This window comes from Abramis brama (genome assembly GCF_963993115.1).
Source record: "Abramis brama genome assembly, chromosome: 2".
NCBI classification, from domain to species: Eukaryota; Metazoa; Chordata; class Actinopteri; order Cypriniformes; family Leuciscidae; genus Abramis; species Abramis brama.
This window is the reverse complement of record NC_139964.1, coordinates 22,150,022-22,162,484: the sequence shown is the minus strand read 5'-3', so window position 1 is coordinate 22,162,484 and position 12,463 is coordinate 22,150,022. Positions and strand designations below refer to the sequence as shown.

The 12,463-nt window shown below is 36.4% G+C and overlaps 1 protein-coding gene across 2 annotated transcripts in view; it reads right to left on the bottom strand.

The window, feature by feature from the left end:
- Positions 1–4,741: 4,741 nt before the first annotated feature.
- The window catches only part of LOC311077871 (complement C3-like), a 31,941-nt gene continuing 24,219 nt past the window's right edge, over positions 4,742–12,463 (bottom strand). Inside the window, exons 29-41 of one of the 2 annotated variants that reach the window (XM_084106505.1) lie at positions 12,195–12,358; positions 9,972–10,127; positions 9,790–9,849; positions 9,628–9,718; positions 9,487–9,535; positions 9,266–9,356; positions 8,746–8,835; positions 8,241–8,346; positions 7,536–7,625; positions 7,379–7,459; positions 7,207–7,290; positions 5,469–5,604; positions 4,742–5,311 (exon numbers count right to left, since the gene is read on the bottom strand). In XM_084106505.1, coding sequence (XP_083962631.1) covers positions 5,170–5,311; positions 5,469–5,604; positions 7,207–7,290; positions 7,379–7,459; positions 7,536–7,625; positions 8,241–8,346; positions 8,746–8,835; positions 9,266–9,356; positions 9,487–9,535; positions 9,628–9,718; positions 9,790–9,849; positions 9,972–10,127; positions 12,195–12,358 — 1,340 coding nt within the window. In that variant the 3' untranslated portion in view covers positions 4,742–5,169. The remainder of the gene's footprint in view (positions 5,312–5,468; positions 5,605–7,206; positions 7,291–7,378; positions 7,460–7,535; positions 7,626–8,240; positions 8,347–8,745; positions 8,836–9,265; positions 9,357–9,486; positions 9,536–9,627; positions 9,719–9,789; positions 9,850–9,971; positions 10,128–12,194; positions 12,359–12,463) is intronic. The other variant, XM_084106506.1, reaches the window with a different exon arrangement.

Genomic DNA, 12,463 nt, shown 5'->3' with positions numbered 1-12,463 from the left:
AATGTACATGTTTTCTGTGATGGTCGTGTTTAGGTGTACGGATAGAATATGCAGTTACGGTACAAAAATCATCATGGCTATGAAAAGCCATAAAAATTGAAACTCCAGCATGGACAAAAAAAAAATGCTGATTTAAGACGACTAAATACAGTTTTTCAACCATCTAAAGTTTTTGAACAGACATTGTCTCACATTACAACAATTATAATTTATGGTCACCGTTAGACAAAATCATTTATATCATACATAAGTCTTCTAAGAAGATAAATAGAAGATATGAATGTATTCAAACTTTAAAGATTTTTTAAAGAAAGAAAGTTAAGAACTTTACACTTCAGACTAAAACAATCTTTCATTTTAAAAGATCACATTTACGATTATGCTTTGAAATAAATTTAGTACGAACAAAACTTTGGCTCTGGAAAAGCGTTAGCAGACTAACATTACAGTTACAGGTCACAGCTTCTAAATGTTTTCATTGTTGCTCTCTCTCTGAAGATAGGCCTATGTGGTCATTTTCTCACAGATACAACTTAAGGAATTAATGAACATTTCACAGGTGTGAGATGACTTTTGTGACTCTCTAAAAATGTAAGGTGTTTTTATTTATATATTTATTTAGCTAAAACTTTGTTTACATTTTATTTAATTATTTATTTATTTATTTCATTTTTGAAAATTTAGGTTTCTGTGATGGTCGTGTTTAGGTGTACGGGATAGAATATGCAGTTAGGGTACAAAAATCATTATGGCTATGAAAAGCCCCCCACCATAAAAATTGAAACCCCAGCATGGACAAAAACAATGCTGATTGAATCTTTTCACATAAATGAGATTTAAGACAACTAAGTGCAGTTTTTCAACCATCTAAAGTTTTTGAACAGACATTGTTTAATAACAATTATACCTTAGGTTCAATTTAAACAAAATCATTACAGTAATCTTGTAAAAGGTGAATAGAAGATGCGTATGTATTCAAACTTTAAAGATTTTATTTAAACAGTCTTTTGTTTTTAAAATATATCATTTAAGCTTTTAAGATTATACTTCTTATAAATAAACTCAGCACCTGATATCCTGATCACTGAATTTGTGTGACTCTCTGACACACACACACATACCCTTTGGCTGGTGCTTTTTGAAAGCTCCGCAGGTCAAACGCTGATGTAAAGAGAGGCCAGAGGGCCCTGATTTCTAAACATGTAAGATGATTTTTTATTTTCGTGAACCCGTTTCATACATTGCGTTGTTTCATGAGCTGTATGTTTTTTTCTTCAACTCTCTAAACATTTAACTGATTGTTTCATAACATGTAGGCCTATGTTTTTTCTTCAACTCTATAAACATTTAACTCATTGCATTTTTTTGTGTGAATCCATTTTATTTAAACTGGATAGTTCTACATTTATTTCAACTTTTTGTGTGAGGTTTTAGTAAGATCTTTATTTTATATTATTTATTTATAATCATTTATATTCTTTTAAAGAACAGAATGTTTATGTAAAATGATTTTTATTCTTTTGTTTATCTTAAACTGAAAGAATTGATTTCAGTAAGATGTTATTTTATATTATTGTATATTATATTATTTGTGTGAAATATACATTATTTTATAAAATCTCTGTTTCTCACTATCACTGTGCTCTGGAATGTGGAGGAGCAGACGGAGGGGGATGGAGAACCAATATGTGATTTTATATTTAACACATTTTTGTGAACCCATTCATAAACTTGTTTAAGTCCCTAAACATTTAACTGATTGTAATTTTGTGACATTGTTTAATCACAGCGTCTGAACAGCACGTTTTAGATGTCAGAGGGGAATCCCATGACACACACAGATGGTCACATCTCCTCTGATCTCCACACACACACACACACACACACAGATGTGCGCGCTCCCTATGTTTTGAGACGGTGCTTTGAGAGACTCATTGCAATTTTTTTTTTTTTTTTTTTTTTTTACTATTTTATTTAAACTTTTGGTGTGAGGTTTTAGTAAGATCTTTATTTATTGTATAATCATTTATATTGTTTTAAAAGAACTGAATGGCTTTTTCAACGTTTGTGTGAGATAAACTTCCACAGCTTTTTCCTTATCAGTTTTCACAGTACAGCCCGGATAAGCTAAGGAATATGTAGGAAGGAGGATCCTGTGATACCAACTTCCAAAACACACACTAACTGTCATGTTCAAAAGGCTTCAAAATCCATCAAAACCCAAAACTAGCTGTCATGACATAATTATTATAACTGTGTCTTCCAAAACACACACACACTAACTGTCATGTTCAAAAGGCTTCAAACAATTAAAACTAGATGACATAATTATTTAATCACAGTGTCTTCAAAACCTTCTGTCAATATCAAAAGGCATCAAACTAGCTGTCATAGCCATGATGTAATTATTAAAACACTTTCTGTCAATATCAAAAGGCATCAAACTAGCTGTCATAGCGATGATGTAATTATTAAAACACTTTCTGTCAATATCAAAAGGCTTCAAAAGACTTCAAAAGACATCAAAACCCGAAACGAACTGTCAACCTGTCAATCAAAAATCAAAACTAGCTGTCAAAAAGACTTCAAAACCCCTTTGATCTCCTTTGATCTCATCTCATCTTCTTTGATCCCTTTGCCAAAAGGGGCGGGTACCTGTCACCGGAAGGGGCGGGGCACCTGTCAATCAATCATTTTTTGACAGGAGGTATATGGTATCAACTACTATTGTAGCATAAATTAACACATTGCTAGCATGTTTTAACATGTTGCCAACATGTTTTTTAAATGAGATTGTTTCTGTGCATTTTATAATGAACATGAGAGCAGCATTTTTTTTTTTTTTTTTTTTTTTTTTTTTTGTGAGCACAGTGTAAATGCACAATATGGGAACTACATGCACTTGTTTTGTCATGTTTGCAACATTACCAGGCTTGCATACTTCCTTCAGTGAATTGAGTAGTACAACAATGCAATTGGTGCTTTAAAAATAACAAGCAGGCACAATTAACTACCCAAATAATGTTTAATTGTAGTTATTGTCTACAAATAATGTGATTGCACACTAACCATTCAGAAAGTGTTTCATTTCTCACGCTCTCTCATGATTTCAGAGGCATTTTCACAGATCAGGACACACACGCTTTGAACCACAGGTCAAGTACACTTACTTTCCACCTTCCAGTTGTACATCCTCAGACTGGCCCATGATCAGATAGCTCTCACCCCGCTTCAGATCCAACGTTTCTTTGCATGAGATCTGTATGGTGAAAGTGCGCCGCTTTCCCTCCACATCGTTTTCCAGCTCTACACAGATAAGCAACATTTAAATACTGTATGTAACACACATACACAAGTTTGGTGACATGTTTGAGGCTCTAAGTTTGTACTGGCACAACACAACTAAAACAAATCTAATTTGTTTCTCCCAAAATACTGTAAAGGCCAGACGTGTTGCCCTCCAGTAGCTTATTTACTGTGGGATATTAAACCAGAGTTGTATAGTCCAGGGGTCAGAAAGTAGAAGTCCTGCCATATGTTTATTCCACCCATGAACTCAGTCAGCTGATTTCTATCTCCTGGCTGAAAAACTGCTAATTAGCAAATCCAGGTGATTGGAACAACATTCTGAGGAGGACTTTTACTTTCTGAACCTGGACTTTACACCTCTGAAGAGAACAGAAAAAGAGACGAGCAGAAACACAATAATTACAACTGACTTCAGCCACAGCCTCAGATGAAATCAACTGAAGAGAAAAGAAGACATTAAATCTGTGAAGATCTCAGCAGAGGAGGATTAAACAACTCCACAAACAGCATTACCAGCTTCACTTATTACTAACCAGACTGACTTTATTTCTGTCTATTTTATTTACTTTTATTTACAGAAAAATGTGTTTCTTATTCTAAAGTTAATAATTTTATACATTTCGATTATTAAAAAAATAATATGTAATTGCAATCAAGTCTTTTCTTTTAGTGGCAACTTATGTGGCATTATTGCAAATTTATATGGCATTACTGCAAACTTATGTGGCATTATTGCAATAACAAGACACTTCAAAAGACCTCAAACAACAACAAAACATTTTTTTTTTTTTTCATAAAAATTTAATATTTCATATGCATGCTAATGGTGTAGTTGAGGAATTTTGCAGTAAATAGGTTTAAAAAAAAAAGTACGTCACATCCCCCAAAACACAGCATAAATGTATAGACGAGAAGTAAATAAAAAAAATGATATATAATTTGTATTATTAAAATGTATATTTTTTGTAAGACCATACTGACCCAAAAGGACCACTGTGTGCACTGGAAACTTATAGGGTTAAACATCGAACACCCGGGTTATCTGTCGTTATCAGCCTGCGCATGCAAACTCATAGTGAACATGAAATAAAAACCACAATTGCTCAACCGGCCAAGTTGCTGTTAGTGTTTGTAACACTGCAGCTCGATTTTATATTCTTTTCTTTTTTTATCTATATTATAGCTCTGAAGGACTCGTGTTTCTTTCACCTTCATCAACCTGATTTAAATTATGATTAATACTGAATGGAGATGTTTGACCTCATGTAACTATACCATCATTTTACTTTTCAAAGGTCTGAAAGTTCAGAAGTTGATGCGGTTAAGATGTTTATCATCATGCATTGTCTGTCTTTCACAGCCAGAGCATTTTGCTGTTGTGTGTGTGTTGGTCAATACATAATGTCTGGTTTTGCAGCCAAAGAGATGAGAATGGAGAACAAATTAATTTTATTTGGCTAAATTGTTCAAAGCTCAATTAACAAATGACCAAAAAGTACAAATGATCCAAATAGACTGGGGCGAGTTGTCACATGAGGAAAGCTGTCATTATGACTAGATCACAGTCTAGTACCATTACACTACTGCGTTTTTACTATAGCAGTGGTTGCAGATGAAAACACTAAGACATTTGTCAATACAATAATTCATGTGAATTCAATGCACATACCCTGCAATTGGGGCATGTTGTCACAAAAGTAAAATGTGTTAAATTAACTCAATGTAAAATGTGTGACACCTTGTCCCAGTTTTCCCTATTACAGAAAGGTTAACGTCAGTATATTGATCCTTTCTTTCAGTAAATCTGGAGAAGACATAAAATAAAGCAAAGTTCACAGATTTCACACGTGATGAGGATCTTTATGTTGTGCATCCTAAGTTGAAGAGCTGGTCAGCGAGTGCAGCAATGCCGACGTACTTGTCTTTGTATTTTTCAGTTTGGGCCTCCTCTTGTGTCGGCCAGTATTCAATCCAGGTCTGCTCACCCAGGTTGTACCTCAGTCTAAAAAACAAACACAAACACATCAAGATCGATCCATACTGTGTGTATCAACTCTAGTCTCATAGATGACGCAGTTTGGAGCGTTTGAAACTGAACTCGAGTTCAGACTGAACAAGTGAGAGAGAGATTTTCCTTGTAATGTTCATAAAGCTCCTACCTTCCACCAATCCTAGGAAGTGATGTGGTTTGGCCCATGATCAGGTAGGTTTTGCCTTCTTCAAGTTCAAGAAACCCTCTACAGTAAGGATGAGCCAAGAAAGACCTGGTCTGCCCTTCCACAGCTGGATCAGTCCCTGAAAACCATACACTCTTAAATGTGTTGTAGATTTATTTTATAGTAAAAGAAAACAACAGCCTTATGGCATTTAACAAGTTTGTCATGTGACTGTTTGCTTCCTGCATTGCATTTATTAAAAGATTTACATTCAATTAATTTTTCATGAAATAATCTATGCTAATTCATTATCAACAAGCATTTTCAACAATTATCATCATCATATCACTGACCTTAAAATTGTGATTGATGAGTTGTGCCATCAAAAAAACATTAAGGGCCCTATCCTGCACCCAGCAATTGACTTTGTACACCAACGCATGTATCATTCCTATTTTGCGCCTGACGCACAGCGGACTTTTCCCTCCACAGACACACTTCGGTAAATTAGGGAATGAACTTGCGCTCCCGGGGGCGGTTCAGCGAAAAGAGGAGGCGTCTTCCGGCGCAAACGTTCCCTGGTGCTATTTTGCAGTTTCAGAAAACAATTCCGCCACTGACCAGGAGAAACCTAGTCTAAAGTCAGTGCCGCGTTTTCAGTGCCGCGTTATTCAGATGCTATTTTATACGCATGCTTGGCCATAATGTAGCGTGTGCACAACGCGCATTCACTTTGCTTCTCTCATCTACACAGACGCAGCAGTTCCCATTTTTGCAAACCATAAATAATTACAAGGAAAAATATTACCACACAAGATAAATCATTGTTGTGTCCATGAAGATGTGAAAAATAGGCATAAATCTAGCTTACACATTTACCCAAATTATCATACACCTGTTTAACCGAAGCTAATTTGGGTGTGTTTCTCCATCCCCAATGTCACTTCTCTGTGTTTTACGGCCCTGACGAGAACGTTGGTCTCCTCGGCTGTGAACTGGCGCGCGCCTGGCAAATCCGCCGTTATAATAGCAATCCGCCATGGAACAAGCGCGCCTGCTCTTAAAGGGAAAATTAGATGACGCTCTGATTGGTTTATTTCACGTTACGCCCAAACCACACCTATGAGTAATGAAGCTACTTCAGACCAACCCATTTTAGATTTGCGTCGGGCGCAAGAGTCATTTATCCCGCCGGTATAATAGCAACAGCGCCCGAGATCCGCTCACAAAGTTACTTGCGTTTCGGCGCTTGATACTTGCGTTTCAGATCGTTAAAATAAGGCTCTAAATGTTAACATTAGTTAATGCACCGTGAACTAACATGAACAAACAATGAACAGCTGGATTTTTATTAACTAACATTAACAAATATTAATAAATACTGTAACAAATGTATTGCTCATTGTCAGTTCATGTTAGTTAATACATTAACTAATGTTAACTAATGAACCTCATTGTAGTGTTACCAAAGGCTCTTTATGTTTTTACATGCCAAACCATTTTGCAATCTGTTAAGTTATTATAAATATAAAAGGTTAATGGCAACAGTGGCTGAATCAATACAATTACTGATCAAAATATGAGAAATATTCAAAAAGTTGATGCATTTACAAATTCGTGCATATTCCTTCATTCATACTTTCAGAAATTAAACTGTATTTCCAATCCCCCACAAAGGTTGATTATTTGACACTGCGACTTGTTTTCTGCAGATTACAGTGCACTTCATAAGACATCATACCTTCCTTCAGCACTTGTTCAATGGTCATGTTGTAGATGTCTGCTTGCAGTGAAAGCTGCTTTCCCACCACCCTGGTTTTATAAACTATAAGAGAAGTGAGTAACAGCATATAAATCTCAGTTCTTCACACAGACAAACACATTTACAAAAGCAGAAAGCTGTGTGTGTTTACCGTAGTCAACTCCAGGCGCACAGGCCTTATCAGCACGCTGAGACTCTTTAATGTGATGCTTCTTTTGGAGACTGCAGTTCTCTGTAAATACAGACAGGTTTATCTACAAACATGCACACAGACACACAGTGTGTATTCAGTTCACAGACACACGTACCTTCGGCACACTCGCACAGGTCTTCATGGCAGAGTCTGTTCAGCGCACCGTCTCTCTTATGAGGATGGAAGAACTTCACACAACGATCATCTGCGTGTTAGATTCAAGTCACCATGAAACTGACAATTCTTGTTTTTTTATGGAATCATAGCATTATGCCTTTTGCAATAAAATTAGTTTTTAGGCTCTACTAGAATAGGTTTTAATGCTTGAATGTTCAAAAAACACATTATTTTCCCCATATTCTACATTGTTGCAGCTCCTCTCTTCCCAGTCTGTCAGTAACGCTCTGTTTAGTTCCTGTCTCTATGAAGCCCCTCCTTCGGAAAAGCACACTGTGCTCTGATTGGTCGGCTGGATCAGTGTGTTGTGATTGGTCGAGCGCTTCAAGAGTGTTTGGGAAATGTCCCGCCCCTTACCATAACCGCCAGTTTCAACAAACTACTAACTAACTCAACCAGGCCCCGCCCCTTTATTCTGCGTATTAATTATTTAAATATTTTCAAAATTAAGTCCCGCCCCACATATTATCCTGTTCCAGACGCTGTTTCACTTATATATACGTCACAATAGTGAAGAAGACTAATGCAACTTCTGTTTAATGATGTGTATGCAATATGTATACAGTATGCCTTTTCCACTTTCTACCACTGTTTTCACAGTAAACCGTGTATCGTGTGTGAGCGTCCATGTGACATCATGCACCTGGAGCGCTGTACTCGTACACAGTGACACCGGCGGGCTGCAACATTCCCACTTCATTGATCTTGTGCATTCTGAAAGCAATCCTTTCCCTCTCTTTATGAGAAACCTAATGAGACACACTGACAATTATTATGACTTTCATGATCACAAATCACTTTTGCATTTATGCAATCCAAGTATTTCCATACATGGGTAATAACTTTGTCAGCCATCATTTTAAAGAGAGATTCATACAAGTCATACTGTACCACCACACAAGTGAATGTTATAAAGAAAATATTAACACATTTAATGTGTATAAATTCAATGCATATAATTTTGCATCGATCAAATTTAATTCAGCCAAATTGTGTTTATGTCACAGTGTTATGTTATGTATGGAACCATTCACATCATATCATCATTTCATTCTGGCTACACATTAATTTACACAGCAATTTTACTAATGTTCACATGTTTGGTGTTCAGAGTCTCTCGTTGGTGTTAAAGGTTTAGTTTTCAGTACCTTATTCAAGAAGATGATTAGCGATCCACGCTCTGAAAGCTCCATGTTCATCTCAAATCTCTCAATGTACTTCTCTTTCCCTTTAGATAACTGATGGAATTAAATCAGAAAAGTTCAAACACTGAGAAAATTATCCTTATATCCTTATTATAGAATCACATCCATAATATTACCAGTCAAAACCGAGAATTATATATAATATAAAGGTGTGGATGAATGAAATTTGATTGTGGCTCAGTGAGTTTCAGGTAGCACCCAGCTAACAAAAATAAGTGCTTAGAACTTTTTGCTAATGTTCCCATTAAGGGGGCGTTTACATGACAGCGCTTTCACGGAAACCTTTTTATGTGTTTTGGCCATTCATTTATATGACAATGGCATTTTTGCGGCCTGAAAACACATTTTCGAAAACGCTACCGTTATCGTCTCTGTGTAAACTACAAAAATAGTCTATAGGCGTGTAGTGTTTCTTTACAAAGTGACATGTAGTATTATTCAATTTTTACCAAATCATTTTTACCTTTGAAAGATCAGTGTCATCTACTTTAAATCCTGTTAACAGGCCAACATCCAAAACAGACACGGCAGCATCTCTCGCTGGGTTCTTGAAACTGCACAGATGGGTTAAAACAACGCACGTGATCTAACTTTCCATCAGTTCATGCTCACATTCAGCTGAAGATGCAAATCTAACATACGGATGGACGGATCTGCTTTTACTCTACATTAACTTTTACTCACTAGGTTTCAATGGTGAGCAGGTAACTTTCAATGGCTCCTGGATGTGACACTGCGTGCAATGCAGATTGAGAAGATATAGCACTGTTAAACGTCACTAATAAATGAAGAAGACATGAATACAGATGAACTGATGAATCCTACCGTCAAGCTGTTTCTCCATCTTCACACTGAGATCAAACGCATTACAGTCATTCTCTCTCTCTTCAGGCAGGGCATAATACAGAGAAAACACCTGAGGACAGATCAAGCTGTAAATCTTTGTAAATAATGTAACTGAAGTCGTGAGCGCTCACGAATGCTCACCGAGAGAGTGGCCATCCCGTTCCCATGAGCAGTGACGTTGAATTTCTGTGTCAGTTTGACCTGTTGTGAGAACATTTTACATAGTTCAATTATGTTGCATGATTTGAAATCAGAGAAATGCATAAGAATTGAAGGGGAAAAGCGAACTGTGCATGTCTGTTCACTCATATTTGTTCGTTCACCTTGTCTGATCGCGTCACATGCGTGTTGGAACGAGTGAAAGTCCATCTGTTATGTGTTGTTCTTCCCTCCACAGAGAGTTCAATGTTCAGATTCACGTCCTGCTTCTTCGCTTCTGTACGATATTCAGCCACGGCCTGGAAAACGATGATGTTCGCCTAAGAGACGAGGCAGAAAAATATACAGCATTCCCTTATTCATGAAGCAAATGCTCCAGTGTTTTAGACCAGGGGTTTTAAATTGGGTCCAAGAAAACACTTAAAACATGAAAAAAAATAAACAATAATAATCCATACAAATTATATAATATTATTATTATAATATTTTAGAACATGTAATGGTAACACTTTACAATAAGTTCTCATTATTGAATGTATTAACTAGCATTGAGCAATACATTTGTTACATCATTTATTAATCTTAATTAAATAATTAACTAATATTAAAAAACAATAACAGATACTTTACATTGTAATAATGTAATGTAAATATTGAAATGATCATTCACTAAAATATATAAATGTTTTGTTAGTTTATTTTAACTAATATAGCTGTTTATTGTTAACAAATTAAACCTTATTGTGAAGTGTTACCAATAAAATAAATGATATAATAAAATAATATACAATAAAGTTTATTCTGTATTCTGAAGACTGGCATGTAATTTTGAGATTAATAACAGTTACTTTATATATGCTTCATTTCAGGTTAACACATCTTACACAGCTAATGCTGGGTAGAAAAAAGGGTGTTGACTTATTAAAGTAAATATTTTTCAGATGATATCTTATACATTTTTAACATTAGGAAAGGGGTTCGTCGCAAAGGCAACATCATATTTAGGGGTTCATGACATCGAAAAGTTTACAAATCCATGTTTAAGACCATCAATGAACTGGTCATTAAAATGGTGCACTGTTTATTAAACCTTTCACACATAAGTTTAAAATATTCTAGTGTGAGTTTAAGGGGGGCATTATTTTAGAATGTATCACCTTATTATTATTATTATTATAAACATTTATAATGATCATATTAGCTTCCACCATCCACTTCTCCCGAAATACATGAAAGTGGCTGGCGAAGTTGGAGATAGAGTACATTTTATAGTGACCTAATACCCACACATTATGTATCTGATATGTATAAAACACCTTGTCAGTTTATTTAGTCTGTATAATGCTGTTACATGTCTGTTTGTTTTTGGACTTCTTTTTATGTTCATTGTGTTCAGTTTCCCACCATTCCAGTTTCACCGTCTTCATTAGTTCATTTGGTTCACCTGTGTTGTGTTAGTCAGTTCACTATTCTCTCCCTGTTTGTTTGGGAGACTGTGGTTACTGTCGTTGAGTTCATTTGCCCCAGCTGTGTCTCGTTTCCCTCATCTGTTATCTGTGTATTTAAGCCCTCTGTTTATCCCTGGTCGTTAGCTTGCATTACATTTAAGTTATTGCTGATGTGTGGTGTTTCTCCTCGTGGATTCTCGTGTTGATTGTTCTATTAAAAGTCTCCCGAAGTTATCTCCATCGTCGTGCGCTTAAATACAGCCACCATTTTGTAACAAATGTTCGAATCACACCGGTGTGATCGTACATGTCCAGGGGTTAAAGGTGCTGTATGTAACTTTTTACTTTACTAAAGCATCAAAATACCATAATATGTTTGTAATGTTTAGGAAACATGCTAAGTTCACATACTCGCTTCTCTGAAAAACACTTCTACAGCCAGTTATTTTACTTATTATTTTACACGTTCCGTGTTGTCAGTCGGGTTTTGTTTTGGTCTATGTGACTCCGCCCACTGCCAGTTCACCCAATAGTATTTCGACACCCCGGGATAGCAGGAAACACAGCGTATCACAGCCTTGGAAATGAGCAAACAACTGGTCAGAGATTGCAGATTCCACACAACCTAAAAAGCCTCTGTATCCATCTAAAAATCTCTATGAACGAGAGCATATTAAAACGCGGGTTAAATCAAGTCTGTAAGTCTCCTCGGTTTTCGTCGTCAATTGCGCTTGCTCCTGTTGCGTGTCTCAAACTGGCCACCCGTGTGAGCGTCGAGTCTGAGAAGGAGGGGGTGGGAGAAACAACGGTCTCCGATATTTCGAATTTTGACTGCAATACCGATTTTGAATGTATGAAGAATATATGTCATTCTTACATACAGCACCTTTAAACCTTGTCAGCAGGTTTATTTCTAAGCAGTAATGATCTGCTCTGTACCTGTGTGGTTCCACTGGCTCCATAGTGAGCTCTCTGTGCTCTCAGCCAGCGTACGATCGCTCTGGTGCGCTCGAAGTCCTTCACCTTCACCAGCGCGAGAAGCGCATAACCTGTGGCCTCCAGGGAGTGCTGACGCTGTCCAGGAACTTGCCAAAATGTACCGACTGTTTAGAAGACACAAATGGAAAAGGTTGACATGGATACAGGGTTGTTATAGTTTTAAAAATGTCATAATTTGTTATTTTCAAATCAGTTAGTAATTTGTTTGC